At 38.4% G+C, this 15171-nt stretch overlaps 2 protein-coding genes across 2 annotated transcripts in view; one reads left to right on the top strand and one right to left on the bottom strand.

Moving 5' to 3' along the window:
• Positions 1-15171, top strand: part of ctnna1 (catenin (cadherin-associated protein), alpha 1) — an 81140-nt gene that overhangs the window by 21612 nt on the left and 44357 nt on the right. The window contains exon 7 of the mRNA XM_085361780.1: positions 860-1063. Within this exon, the coding sequence (XP_085217906.1) occupies positions 860-1063 (204 nt within the window). The remainder of the gene's footprint in view (positions 1-859; positions 1064-15171) is intronic.
• Positions 11957-14961, bottom strand: lrrtm2 (leucine rich repeat transmembrane neuronal 2). The gene is made up of 3 exons (XM_085373788.1): positions 14928-14961; positions 14736-14846; positions 11957-13593 (listed from the first exon to the last, which is right to left on the bottom strand). The coding sequence occupies exons 1-3, from the start codon at positions 14959-14961 to the stop codon at positions 11957-11959; spliced, it is 1782 nt and encodes a 593-aa protein (XP_085229914.1).

Here is a 15171-nt window from a genome sequence, read left to right as displayed (position 1 = left end):
GAATTGCCAGTCTCATTACAATTTCTGGATACACTCAGATAACAACAGTTCCAGACAAGCTCTATAAAAAGCCTCAGTCACACCAGGCCTCTTATTGTATTACTGCTGGAAACTACTGTTTTCAGTTTACATTAATTTATTTCAGCGTCTTATAGAGTGGGTCGTGATGAAGAGATTTGAATTTTGCTCAGCGAGTATATGCAGCTTTGTATATACTCGCTGGTTTGTATTTGTTCAATTGGAGACTGCATCCTTCTTTACCCCAAGGTTTAGTACTTTAAATGTTTGACCAGTTTCCTTTTTTTGAACTGTAAACACCTTAACAGGGACCACTGAGGTGAACTTGTGTCAGGTGTAAATCAAAAATCACTCAAACAGGCTTCAGCCAGATATAAGAGCTTAACATAAAAATATTATTGGCTCATAATGTTCTGCAAAAACACTTTTGTGGCCGTTATTCAAGCCATAAAGTCGGGATAGAATTTGGCGTTGTGGGGAATACTGGCGTAAATTGGTGTAGATAGAGGAATTTAATCACTACACACATTCCATGAACTTTACTGGTTGGACACATCTGTTTTATTCTTTGCCATGTGGAAAGCACTTTGTAACACTGCCTTTGAAAGGCGCTAAAAAAGGAAGTTGTTGTTGTTGTTCAGGGTGTACAGAGACGAAAAAAAAAAAGACAACATGGCACTTTCCTCCCTTCTGGTTTTCCACCTCACCTCAGTCAGTCAGTTCAGTCATTTCCTTTCTTGTTACTCTGGGCTTTGTGAAGGAGAGATCAGTGTACCATGATTGTGCTTTTTTTTTTTTTTTTGCTTCCTGTGTAATTTTCCCTCTGACCCTTTCTTTACAGAAACAAATCATTGTGGACCCCCTGGCGTTCAGCGAGGAGCGCTTCCGCCCTTCCCTGGAGGAGCGCCTTGAGAGCATCATCAGTGGTGCTGCCCTCATGGCTGACTCTTCATGCACACGTGATGACCGCAGGGAGCGCATTGTGGCCGAATGCAATTCTGTGCGCCAGGCTCTCCAGGACCTTCTGTCTGAGTATATGGGCAATGTAAGTCTCTTTTCAGTTTTGTTTTCTTGTCATGTTATCTCGTCCCATCTTCTTTATTGTAGGCAGAACAATTTTCTAAGGTCAAAGGTTGTGCAACGGACTACAAACACAATTCATTCTGGCATGGATTGAGTTAAACTCTTAACATTTGACTTTATGTGAGTGTAATATGCGAGTCTTTACATAATCTGTTCCACTTGCAGGCACACCAATACCAACACATAACTGTCAGTGACAATTAATTCGATTATGTAAGTGATTACATAGCTAATCCTTGACCTTGCTTAATGTCATAAAGTATAGTACTCAATATCAACAGTGCTAACCACCATGCCACCGTGCTGCCCATAGTACTCAATATATAAACTAAATTGCGAAATGTGGTCTTACTCAATATTTCTTGTTGTGAACAACTTTTTAAACTGAAGTACTAGTTTGTTTCTGAAATTCAGCGGAAAGAAAAGACTTAGGAAAGTCTATACACATATAGAAAAGATGAGAAAAATTACAATACTAAATATTGCAGAGCATAATGACCAAGCTAGAGACAATTAAGCCCAGTCCACACAGGAAACTATTTGTTTGATGGTCATTTCTTGGTCACTGATGGTTGGTCATTAGTGGACATTCCAAGCTCCAAGTTGCCTTGGTGACCCCCTAATATATTTACTACCTTGTCATGTCAATCTACTGTATCCTGTGCTCTCATTGGTAGCTGCTTTAGTTGCTTGCCTCAAAGTTGAGAAGTTGATTTTTCAGCCATTACCAGCAGTTACTTCACCCACCATTGCTGGATGTCAGAACTGAGCCTGCTGATTTATTAAATGCTAAAATTACTATTCTGTCTGTAACAAAAAGTAATATATTTATTCCTGGCCTTGGCCCTGCATGCCATGCCTGTGAAATCTGTTTAGAATTTTAAGGATTCAGTGGACATATAAAGACCAAGAGCACAACCTTTTTTAGAGTTCACTTGCCTTTGGGGAAGTATCTAATATTAAAAAAAAAAAAAAAAGATGACTTAATGGCAAAAACTGTTGATTTTTATCCTTCAAAAGGAAAAATTTTCCACAAGTGCTGATGTCTTATCACTGGATTAATGTGACATGTTTTGTATGTAGATGCAAATCTGCTCCCATTTGTTGGATTTTGTTTTGTCCCAAAAACAAAACAAAAAAACAACAAACAAATATAGATAGAGAGAGAGAGATATCTCTGAGCTGCTGCACTGGCATATCATTAAAGTGGCGGTAAAAACCGACACGAGGGTACACTGTTCGACCCAGCTGTGGTGGCCACGGCGCAAAGTAGGGCTGCACGATTTTGCATAAAATGAGAATCACGATTTTTTTTTTTTTTTTTTTTTTTTTTTTTGGCTTGGAATTGAGATCATGATTCTCTCACGATTTTCTTTTCCAGTATAAATATTTATTGCACTTATTAACTGCACATCAACTTCGTAACAGTTGAGACTGAACATAAAAACAATAAATAAACATAAAAACAACAAATGTCTCACGTTTTGTTGTTGCCGCAAAATGTTGTACTGCTTGAAATTCTGTCTCCACCTTTGCTCAACACTGCAAATAGCCTCCGTAATTTCTTTGTGCCTGCGGGAGTTCGACGTGTATAGGGAAGCGCTGTATAAGGTTCCCGTTATTGATGTTTGGGTGGTTGACCGGAACGGATTTTCTCCTGTCACTTTCTCGTCATCCCTGACATGTTCTCAGTTGTTTTTTCCCTGCTAATTTTAGCATCACACGGCACAGCTTCTGTATCACGTGGTATAAGGCTCCGCCTTTGTCATTTGTTGAGCAGGAAGAGTGAGCGCTTGTTTTCATGCAGAGTACGTCCCGGATCAAAATGCGGTACAGTCGTCTTTTTTTTTCTTTCTTTTTTTCTTTCTTTTTTCGTCGTTGTCTTTTGGAAATGAGATCGCACATAAGTATGAATCGAGATCGCGATTTTCTAACGATTAATCGTGCAGCCCTAGCGCAAAGCATCAGATTACAAAACTGCATGACCGGCTAGGGTGTCACAAATGTTATGGCGTGCCCCCAGATGATGTGATGTCCAACTCGGCACGGGGCGCTCAGAGCATAAAAGCACCATACCAGTGAATGCTTATAAAATTATTTGATTGCAGATCAGGTTTGCCTCAAAATTTGTTTTCATTGGACATTGACAAAATTAGCAGTTGTGGGTCAACTAAGTTTGAATGTCATTTTCTCTTATTCTAGCCTCAAGAATTGCAGTCATGGTTTGCACTCGTTGTCCATCCACAACATGTTCAGTTTATTTTAAGGTTCAAGACACTCATGAAGCATCTCTGATTTGCTTCAAAATGACTTTTCCACTTCACTGGACTCATCCATGCCAGCCATGTTACCCTGTATGACTTGAGATGTTAGATTTACAGCGAAATACCACTCTGATGATAAGTGGACATGATAGGTGTATGACCACTCATTTGGCCAAATGAAAACAACAGATGAGAAGCATAATGTGTCATTGTCCACAGTGTGCTTTAATGGCGTAGTTTAGCCTCTAAGAATGGTGCCTTTAAAGCTGTGGTAGATGTTTGTTATGAATCTTAAGCATCTAAACAAACCACACTTGTTTGAGGATGTGTCAAATTATTCCAAGACGGAGAGATAATAATATATGTGATGTCTTTCAGGGAGGCAGTCTTTTTCTTGCCTAAACCAGTGTAGGCCTATGCTTGGCACAACCTTGCTACATGATGTCCTTGATTTTTAACTGTAGATCATTTTGAATGCAGATGAAGCAGTGAAAGTCAATAAACGGTATGTAGCCATTACAGCATATGGGTTTACACTCACAGCTCATGGTGTTGGAAAGACTCCTAACTCATTCATTCCCATCCCTTATGTTTCTTCATACCCTCTAGCTACAACTTGTTTACCCCCCTTCTCCATTTTTCCTGCACTCCTCCTGACTCAAAGATTTCCTAGTATCGTATAGTAAAACTCAAGCATTGAATCTTAGGTTTTGTTGAAAGGATTTAACTTGGAGTATAATTAATTGTTCAGTGTAGGGTTGTTGTACTATACTTTATGTTGTACGACTTGAGTTGCTTTGAGCTTAAAATGTGCTAACAGCAGTGGCCAAGAATCAAATTCTGGAGCTTGCATTTATGTGCTAGTGTGTTCCTCATCCCTTAGGCCATGAAACAAAAATGCTTTTGTTAATCTTTTTCATTAAGTTTTGTGTAGGTTTGTTTAATTAGGCATATTACAAGTTGTACAACCCCCAGTAGTAATATACAAATGATCTGGCTGCGGCATGCTGCAACAATATATTAAAGCGATAATTAAAAAAAAAAAAGTCCTTTGAATACCCTCTTAAAAATCTCTTGATCATTTTTATATGGAAAAGGGCTGGATAGATAATGACAATTGGTATGTTGTCTAGAAATCAGGTTTTTGTTTTTTTTTGTGTTACATTTTGTTTCAAAGCCAGCTTGGTTTATATTAAAGTTGTTTTGATAAGCATTTTTTTTTTTTTTTTTAATGTTCTGTTTAGGTCTGTTTTTGAGCTTTTCAAACTGCCTTTTTATACACATTCACAGCAGGTGATTTATTGCTTGTTTCATTTGTTTGTTCAACCATGAGAGTTATTCGAGGAGCAGTTGAAATTATGAGCTGATTTGAACACCATTTAATATTTGTTTATCTTGTATACAGCAGACACTTTATACAAGTTGTATTGACTTTTATAAATTTGAGCTTTGAGATAGATAGATATTCATTCATTCATTCATTCATTCAATGGAACTAAGTGAATAGAAAAGTTGGGATGCACTAGCTACAGATGTCTAAATGTATCAAGCACATTATGCGGATGAATCACTTGGATATGTCCAAGTGTCTTTCTTTTTTCGTGTTCCCAGAGTAGAAAATGTAAGGGCAATGCTAATGATGATCATTTAATAAGACTAGAGCTTGTCTACTCAGCCAGTGAAGTGGAAAGGTGGGTGGGGGGAATGTCGCCCCAGCACTGCCACATAGTGTGACCTCAATTATTCCATATTGTCATGACAGTTTGGCATGGCACGTGTCGAGTGCAACTGTTTCTGCCACTTTCTATTAATAATGCATCCCTTGTTCTCGGCATCTGTCAGGGTTTCATTTCACATTGGAGAGTGACACTTGCTTGTTTTGACATACACAGCTACTGACATTTAAATTTCTTCAACCGGATAGGATATATTATCATTTTCACCTTAGGCAAAAAAGACATACCTGGCCAATGTAGTGGAACCCAACTTGTCCTCCTTGCTTGTGGTTTTTGGTGTAGTTCTCTTCCCACACTCTGCCTTCTCCTTGCTGAGTTCTGTTTCACTTTCTTTTGCGGTTTCAGTCTTCCTGCTTGTGCCCTCTTTTCTTAGTGCCTCACTCTTTTCTTAAGTCTTGCTGTTTTCTTGCCTTGGGCATCTAAAATGAATTTTGTTTTATTCTTACACTGTGCATGCCTCTCATTTTAAATACTTTTTAGGTTTGTATCTTGTGCCATGTACCCGCCTTACCTGGTACCCTTATAGTGTGTGTGTGTGTGTGTGTGTGTGTGTTAATAACAAGTTCACAACGCTAATGAGGATATTGATTGACATTTTACATGAGGATTTTGTTTGGACATATTTAAAACACAAACAAAGAAACAAACAAAGATTGTTTGATATTGTACCCAGAGGTTGTGATTATTATAAACTGTTTTTACCAAAAATATTGGGGTGGGAGAGTGACAGGGTTTTTGATTTTATTTATTTTATTTTAAATTTGTCTATTTGTAATCTCAATGGATAATTAAAACAAATTGCACTCCACACAATGTAACGGGGAAAGCTTTAGAGTCCCAAAGGTTTTTCTGTATTTACAGCCTCCATAAAACACTGGTCTGTCAGTAAAAGCCCTTCAGGCTACATTTCATTGATGGGGTGATCTTTTGCTGGTGAATTCCAAGCTTTTTGATTAGCTTTGCTGTCAGGTAAATGAGGTACACCCTTTCTTTAACAGGGTGTGTTGTGAACTGCATTAGACGGCTTGTTTTAAATAATTTGCTGGCAGCTGTGGCAAGCTTTGTCTGTATATTAATATATTTGTATTAATTCAGATTACAAATTTCTGTGTCAACTTTTGACCTTTTGCCATGTCCCTTTCTTGGTCACTTGAGAGCTGAGGAAACAATTTATAAGTGTAATATACTGAAAAATACCGATGCAACAGCTTAAGCATGCAGATGGTCCTTCTGATGGTAGTTGTCCTTAAGGTAGACTCATATTTAGCACCATAACATTTTCATTGAATGTACATCAGTTTAAATGTTTTCTTTCAATACTGCATTTTCTTTCTTTTTTCTTTTTTCTTTCTTTTTTTTTTTTTTTTACAGTTACAACACTGTGAATACACTGTTAAGTGACAAGATCAAACTAAGAAGCCTTCATTTCTTTCCTTGTTCTAAGTTTCAAACACTTTCAAATATAACACTAATATTCCTTTACTGTTGAGATTGAGAAGGACTGGTGTCCGTCTACGTAGAGAGGTGGCTGCCTCAGAGCCAAAGTGGCACATCTTAAAATGGATTCAACTGAGAATGTGGAATCCAGTTATTAGCCAGGTAAAGCCATTGTCTTTGAGTTCCTGTATCTTGGAACTATAGTTGAATCTAAAACCTAAACAGACTGCGAAGAACATGTATATTGCATACAGAAAAAGTTATAGCTTTAAAACTAAGGGCTTAGGTACCTTTCAGAAAACAAAGCTTATCCCTCAGTTAAGTACCAGATGGTTTAAGTGGTGTAAGCAACGTTGGTGTTTGTTTTGTAGAAAACATGGTTTGATTAGGCTCGAGTTGGAATTTTTGCTGTTTACTTAAAGCAGGCCTGATGTTGGACCATTTCTCTCTGGTTATGAGACAGCAGTGGCAGACTTGCTGGGTCTGGAATATTTTGTAATATGGTAACATGACGGCCATAGGTTTTTGTGAATAAAAGTGCTGTTCTAAGTTTGAATTAGATTTTAATTTATTAGGCTAAATATTCAAGCATGTCTATTGGTTTGTAATTCTCAATTGTTTGTGCTAGGACTCACCAGTGATATCCTTGGAGAATGGCTTTAAATTTAAGCAATAGATACATTAGGGGTTATATGCTGATGAGAGTCCTGATCAATGTGTCTCTCCTAGTAAGCATTTTCTAGATTTATTGGAGGTCTTATAATGAGTACCTGAAACATACATGGGTTCTGAGTCCTTGAACCACACTGCCGAAGCCGTGCTGTCAGACTCGTCAGTTTTGTGCCTTGCTCACTTGGGTACACCCTCCAGGTTAATTACGGAAGCTTGCTTTTTGTAGACCTCATCAGAAAAGAGCAGGTAAAATTGAAGTGGCTCTTGTAGTTATTTATTATCTGAACCTTCTGACAAATGTAAGATCATAGGTTAGAGGGGTGTGGTGTTTTTTTTTTTGTTTTTTTTTTTTGTTTCAATCCTCAGATGAAATAGTTACATGAAGAAAATGGCTTAACAAGTTTCTGTGCCTTTATAATTTCTACTTAATATAACACAAGTGCGCACTAAAAATATGATTAGAAATATGTAAATTATGGAAAGTTTCTTGAACAAATACCTGTCAGGTGTTTATTTTGATATTATTTTGTTTTCAGTTAGCTGTTTTAGAGCAGTCAGTGAGTGAGAACAAACATGGTAGAGTTAAGTTTGTACTCTGTTTAATCATCCAAAAATGTGGAAGTTGTCTGGATTCAAGTACTCAGTCTGTCTAAAATCAAAACAATATTGGATTTGTTGTTTGCAGTGGCAGTAATACTTGCACTAAGCAGAGATTTAGAGAGTGGCTCGAAAATCCAGAGGTTGGTTAGCCAATAACTGTATTTACTGGAGTGTTATACAACTGTAGAAAAAAAATATGGACACTGAAATGATAAAACGAAGTCTTTTCTGTTGTTTTAGTTTTTATGTAAATTGCTTTACTGTCTTGTGTGAATGTTTCACTTTGATAGTTTTTTTTTTTATATTTTGCACATAGAAGCTTAAGACTTTTTTTTTTTTTTTTGCATTGATGAATTATATCTACTACTTTTTTTCTTTTTTTTTTCATCTGAAAGTTGAATCTGAAACTAGACTCAAAGACAGTACTGTTTATAAATGTCACTTGTAAAAACTAAGAAAAAGGAAACACCCATGCCATTAATGTTGCCTACAATCTATTAGCCCACACGAAATGTGAAGTCTTAATTTGTGGTTTTGGTTTTGATTTTCTCCATGTAAGTAAATATCACATTGTCACAGAGTTTCTAATTCCAAAGTTTAATCTCTAGTTTTTTGCTCTGACATCCAAGAAAAATGGACAATGCTGGATGTTACTGGTGTTATCTGATGATCATTATCTGTAACTGCAGTGCTTGTATATCGGTCATTTAATTTTGGGCATTTAATCACATAGGACCAGTGTCGATGCAAAATCACGAATTTGGTGCAGTTAATATTCTCAACAATTCAGTCTTACATAAGACTGGAAATGCTTTAATAGCTTAATTACTGGTTATTCATTGCAGTGTTAGTTTGTAGATTTTTCACTATTTGCTCTTCTATTAAACAACAACCTATAGCTTGTGGTAAAGTAAAAGTTAATTAACTTTTGAATGTACCCATAAACATGAATCCTCATAGCAAAAAAAATTGAATTTTTAAAATCATAAATATTTAAACTATCCTTCTTGAATGTCAACAAGTGTTGAATTTCACTTTGTTGATGTTCAGAGTTTTGCAGTATCATGATTTATACACTGTACTAAAGTGCAATTACAGACCAAACCAAGTTGTGAGCATCCATCAGTTGGCAAACACCTTGTAAATTATAATCATTTTATTTAAAAAATATATGTTTTGAGGGGACAATGTTTTTTTTTTTTTCTTCAGTTTGGCACAGCTTATCCACTATACAGATATGAAATTGTACATATTACAATACAAAAGGAAAATGGGAAGAGAGAAGCATTCATTTTGCACAAAGAGGTTGGGTTAGAGAGGGGATTGGTGCTGCTTTTTTTTTTTTTCTTTTTTTTTTTTTTTCCTCCCTATTTTCCTTTTTTTTTTTTTTTTTTTTTTTTTTTTTTTTTTTAGGCAGGGTGGGAACAAGGGCTAGAGGATGACAAGAGGAAACAAAAACAGATTACAAAGAGCCAAAGTGCAAAGGGATGCATATTTCTACAAATTTGTGGATTTTCAGTCACTTGGTACAACTGTAGTATTAAACAGTGAAATGTCTAATGATGGACAGAACTTTATAGGAATTCCATATACATCCCCATACTTGGTGTTATCAAAAACAAAGTCTCCCCATAAAGTTTGCTGAATGAGATTAGGAAATATTCAACTGAATTTTGACTCTTGAACATGCAAGACAGATTAGAAGGGCAATAGTTAAAGCAGTGCTAAGCTGGAAACAACTTAAATTAGAAAATGGAGGTGCTTGACTGATCAGTGTATGCAATGCTTTCATTCAATTCAGACATGAAGTGTAACAATTTTTGGTTTACAAAAGCACTTTCTTGTTTTAGGCATCCTATGAGCATGTGCTGAGACATGTTGACACGCAAGCATTCATTTGAGTGTGAAGCCAAATTTTGACAAGCTCAATATAAAGACAAAGCCACAAATGGTACCTCCTCCTTACCTATAGGGGGCATCAGCCAATGAACTTCACCCTAATTGTTGAAAACCAGGCATCTCACTTAAAAGTGCTGCATCTTGTCATCACTAATTGCAGACTTTAGTAAACACGAGTTAAAATACTAGTCCTAGGAATTGATAAGAATATCGTAAAATCGCTGAGTACTTGAATTTTACAGTGTTCAAACATTGGACTGCTCAACACTTGATTAGCTGTGAAGTTGCTGCTACTCTGGTCAGTGTACATTTCATGCCTAAGGTGCTGTCATTCTGTCATTCCATTCTCTACTACTTTTACTTGCCCAAAAGGATGCTCGGAATTGTTAAGAAAAAGACATAACCCCATTGTTAAACTCTGTCTTCATCGTCCTATCTATTCCTCTCAGCCCCACTCTTTCACCCTACCCCCACTACTAAATTGAACACAAAGAAGTGCGAAGCTACTGCAGCAGCTTTAGTCTGATGCTAATGCACATCCTCCCCCTGCTGCATACAAATGTGTCCTGACCCAGGCTTGCTGTTTGCTTATCACTGGATCTCCATTTGCTCTCAGGGTATTGACCGCAGTTTAACTTGACACGTTCGAGTGCTAACCTAGGACCTGAAATTCATTTTTCGCTAACAAGAACAAAACCTTAAAAAAAAATATATTCGCACATGATTTTTGGTCACAAGGATTAATATACTGTATTATTTTTCAGTGGTAGCATGACTAAATGTTTCTAGATCACTGGTGTGGGTGATAGAATATTAAGTTCATTTTGCCTTGCTTTAATTGGTTCAATCTTGAGCCTGTCAGGACTTATTAGTGTGTAAGCAGTAAAGAGCACAGGCTACTGGGGTTTTGTATTCAGAATAAAATGCGCTCCTGTCTGGCATTTGAGCTGTTTGTTACAGTTTGTCACTTGCTACCCTCACTCTAGCTTGTCTGTATATTGATCCTGGTATAATATAGCTCATCAGTTAATTGTAATCAACACCTAAAGCTGTTGGAAATATTATGGTCACAGTTTGTATGGCAGTTGAAAATGGAGAATCCATGTACAGATCATTGTAGATCATTTTCCATGTCTAGGGTGAGGCTGACATCCATGAGTTTTTTGTTTTTTTTCCTTCTAAGCAGTGTAGTGTGTTGGAAGTTAATCACAGTTGTTCAGTCTGTCCCACAGATTGAGAATTTATTTGTGGTGTTGAGCCCTCGTGGGTGGGAGCTAAAACATCCATTAACTTGAGTCAGCTGCAAAACAGCTTTTCATTTACGGGGGTAACGTCTGATTAAAGAGGTAATTTTTCCAATTTATATAATTGAACATAAATTCTCCATTCTCAGTCCACACTTTCAGTTGCATTTCCACACAAATGTTTCTTTGGAGGAAATCCAAATTTATTTATTTTTTTAGAAATAAAACAATCTCATTCTTACTAAATACAGCCTTTCTTCTTCTTCTTTTTGTTTTCTGTTATTTGAATTTGGCAACCCAAATGTATTCTTGGTGGGAAACCGTGGAACCATGTCAGATTTGCTAAACGTAATGTCATAAGTGATTACTCAATAGAATTTCAGGATTCTTCTATCCGTAACAGATGATTTCTTTATTCATAACATAACAATAATGACATTTACTTTACAGTTATAATTCATAATTTGAGTTTGGTCTTAGTGCCCTTTAATGTATTATAGTTCTCTCAAAACAAAGCTACAAAACAAAATGTTCTGATAATTGGTTCTGTTCATTTGCCCCAGTGATTGAATGTTTGGCTTGGACTGCCTATGGTGTAGTTAGAAACAGCATTTCAAATATTTACTTTTTAAAAGAAAATACATAAATCACATCTTCCCTTAATGTATTCTGTTAGCAGAGTGCCACTTGGCAAAGTAGTTTCTCTGTGCTGCAGAATATAGAGACAGTGGTGGAGACAGATCTCACAGTTTACAATTTTCTTCTTTAAAATGATTGCCCCTGCCTGATATGAACAACCTTGCATTCATATAAAAATAAATTTGTGACTATCTCTACAACGTCCTGTAACTGCCCAACCTCTGCCATTGTAGCATTCTCACATATTCTCAAATCTCACTTGTAGAAATTATGCTTTTTACATAAACTGGGAAAAAAAAATCAAACCCTGTATCATCTGAAATGGTCAAATGACAAACCATATGCTCTAGGAATAAATAAGAGTTCATACTTCACACTCTTTGTAAGGCAGCTGCTGACACTTGCACTGCCCGTAGCCGTTGATGATTACGAGTGCCCCTTCTTCATGGCTGGGCTCATACTCATTATAGGGTACCTGCGTAGCTAGGTCTGCCATAGGCTGTCGTTGCTGGGTCCTCATCTGTCTGCGGTTCTGAATAGCCGAACAGTGGCGTATCCGGCGCAGGGTAGGAGGGCAGCACTTCCGTGAGATATAGACAACAAAAATGATGAAAAAGAATGAAAAAAGAAGGGCCATAGTTCCCATGATAACCCTTTGAGTCATAACAGTGTTGTCTGCAGTTGCGAAGTCATCTGTTACAGCTGCCTCTTCCAATGGAGCAGTAGTAGCTTGAGCAGTGCGTGATGTTTGTGTTATGATTGTTGTGGTAGTGACTGTGGTAAAGCTCCCAAAATCCTCTGCATAGTCCGGTGTGGGGGTCGGCTGCATAATTCCAAACAAGGAGCTTGTGATCTCTGCAGCTGTAGTAGCGTCTGTTGTTGTACTAATGGTCTGAACGACTGGTACTGAAAAATTCTGACAAAGTTGGAATCCATAAACGGCATCTAGTATCTCCTCACCTTGGGCATATTCAGGACTGTGGCAGAGGATAGAATGCTCCCACCTTCCCTTAAAGGTGCTTAGCCAAGTGGCAAGAGAGCAAATCCTTTTGGTACATTCCCAAAGGTTGCTGGACAGCCCAATCATACCCAAAGACTGCCACATATCCAAGACTTGGGGATCCAGGCTGCTCAGTTTGTTGTTATCCAGCAGCAAAACTTTTAAATTTGGCAGCGTTTGAAATACATCAGGGGTCAGGACACGAATTTCATTTCCTGTGAGGTCCAGCTTCTCCAGCGTGGTCCAGATCCATTCCATGCCACATGTTACGTTGCTGATCTTATTCCATTGCAGGTATAGAAATTGAAGGGCAACAAGGCGAGGGAAATGGGCCAAGTTTATCTTGGTCAGTTGATTGTGCTCCAAGTGGAGCTCTTTAAGCTTGATGAGCCCAGCAAATCCATTTCGTGCCAGGCTTCGGAGACGGTTGCTGCTTAGGCCCAGATATTCCAGGCTACGGCAGTCCCAAAATGCCCGAACAGGTGTGGTGCGAAGTAAATTAGAGCGGAGGTGGAGTATCTGGAGCTTCCTCAGTCCGTGAAACAGTTCTGGCTCCAAAGCAGTCATCTGATTGAAGGACAGGTCCAGTATCTGAAGATTGATGAGGTGGATGAAGGTTGTGTTGGGCAACTTGGTGATACGATTGGAGCTCAAATTGAGGTCCTTCAGTTTATAGAGCCCTTGAAAGGCATCCTCTTGTACTGTGGTAATCTGGTTGTGGTCTAGATGTAGCCAAGTGAGCTGGCTGAAACCATAGAATTGATCAGGACTGAGCTCAGTGATACTATTGTGTCGTAATGACAGCCCCAGGGCTCCCTTGTCCACACCATCTGGGGGTGCCTTAAGCCCCTGGGTGTCGCAGTAAAACTGCAGGTCCTCACAGCGGCATTTTTGAGGGCAGGTTGTGCACAACGCAGGAGACAGCAGGCACGCTAGGAGCATGCTGATCACAGACAGAGCCGCTGGTGCAGGTCCCACCAATGGCCACCTTGAATGGAAACCTGGGTGGGTTCAAAGACAAGAAAATGAACTGTGGGGCGGGAAAGCTAATCTCTGCAGAGTACTTATTACTAATTCATGCTGGCAGTTATGCTTTTTTTGTGTACGCTCTGTCTTGTCCTTACATATAGCTGCTAAGGTATTTTACATTGGCAACTTTAACAGTGTATGTAAACATGATACCCTTGAGATTCGGTTTAATGGAGATGTCATTTTCTCAGCAAGGCTTCTAATGATCAGCTGCATACATAAGGCAGACCTTTTTTTTTCTCCTCTCCCTTACCATTTATATTAAGCCTGTTTTGGTCCACATTTTGTGCTATTCATTCGAGCATAATTTTCTTAATATTGTCATTCTTTTTTTTTTTTTTAATTTTTTTTTTTTTTTTATTAAGTGCTCTATGCTTTTTTTTTTTTTTCCTAGGGGAGGAAAAAAAACATAGATCTGTTATCTGTTCAGGAAAAAATAATAATTTAAAAAAAAATCTTTTTTTCATCACTTATGAGATCTTCTAGAAGATTCAAATGTTAAAAATGTATGTCTTCCCAACTCTTCTGTCTGAAGGAGGAAACATGAAGGACCATTGCAGTAAATAGACTAGGCAGAAGAGCTTTTAGTCTTCAGCCTCCCTCACTCTTACTTGTATTCCCTATTCATGTCCAGACCTGTCATATAAAGGGGCTAACTTACCCATTCTTTTGTGCACATCGGAGGCTGCATTCAACTGTCCTTTTCCGCAGACTCTTGGAGCAACCAGATGGAAGAAAAATCCAAAGGGAAAAAGCCCTTTTGATTAAGCACAAAAGGAATCAGCCTCTTGGGAAATAAAGCAATTCTGAACCCACCCAATTCAAACAAAATATGAAATTCCATGTCCCGACTAGATGTTTATTCCTTTTATTTTGTTAGTCCTTTAAAATCCAGGCTCATAGAAGAGTGAGTCTTTTTCTTCAAGCCCACGAATCCTTGAAGAAATTATTATTTTTTTTAAGTTGATCAGTTGCATCCAGAGCGACTCCAGTGATCAGACCCCCCCCTCTCCCTTTTTCTTCTTTTTCTTTTTTTTACCCTTTTGTTTCCTTTCCTCCGCAATGGTGTCAGCTCAGACCGTTAATTGAAGATCAAGCGCTTCTCTTTCATTGCCGTGGTCCTCCAACCCTAACTTGTTGATGGCAGCCAGAGATCTTGCTTCTGACGCCGGCTCAGTCTCAGCATAGCCTCTGCAGAGCTGTGAGCGGAGCCCTCGTCTGCTAGCTGAGACGCAGGGAGAGAGAGAAAAAAGCAGAGCAGGGAGTCAGGGATGTTATTCTGTGCTTTTTTGTTGCAGCCACTCACTGCTACAGAGTGGTGGCAGCCTGGCGTCGATCATCACTACTGTTTCTCTCTCTCTTTTTCTCTCCCACACACACACACACACACACACACACACACACACACACACACACACACACACAAACACCCTCTCACTCTCCTGCTCAGTCACTTGCTCTCTGCCTCATACACAGTGCTTGTGCACCTTAGTCTTCCTCCACCTCCCTCTTGCATTTCCCTTTCCTCCCACTGGCTCGTCACCTTCAGA

This window comes from Diplotaxodon limnothrissa, linkage group LG2 (assembly GCF_057381915.1).
Source record: "Diplotaxodon limnothrissa isolate DT_005_m linkage group LG2, D_limnothrissa_male_GT1.1, whole genome shotgun sequence".
Classification (NCBI taxonomy): domain Eukaryota; kingdom Metazoa; phylum Chordata; class Actinopteri; order Cichliformes; family Cichlidae; genus Diplotaxodon; species Diplotaxodon limnothrissa.
Note: the sequence above shows the minus strand (reverse complement) of the source record. Positions and strands in the feature narration are given on the sequence as shown.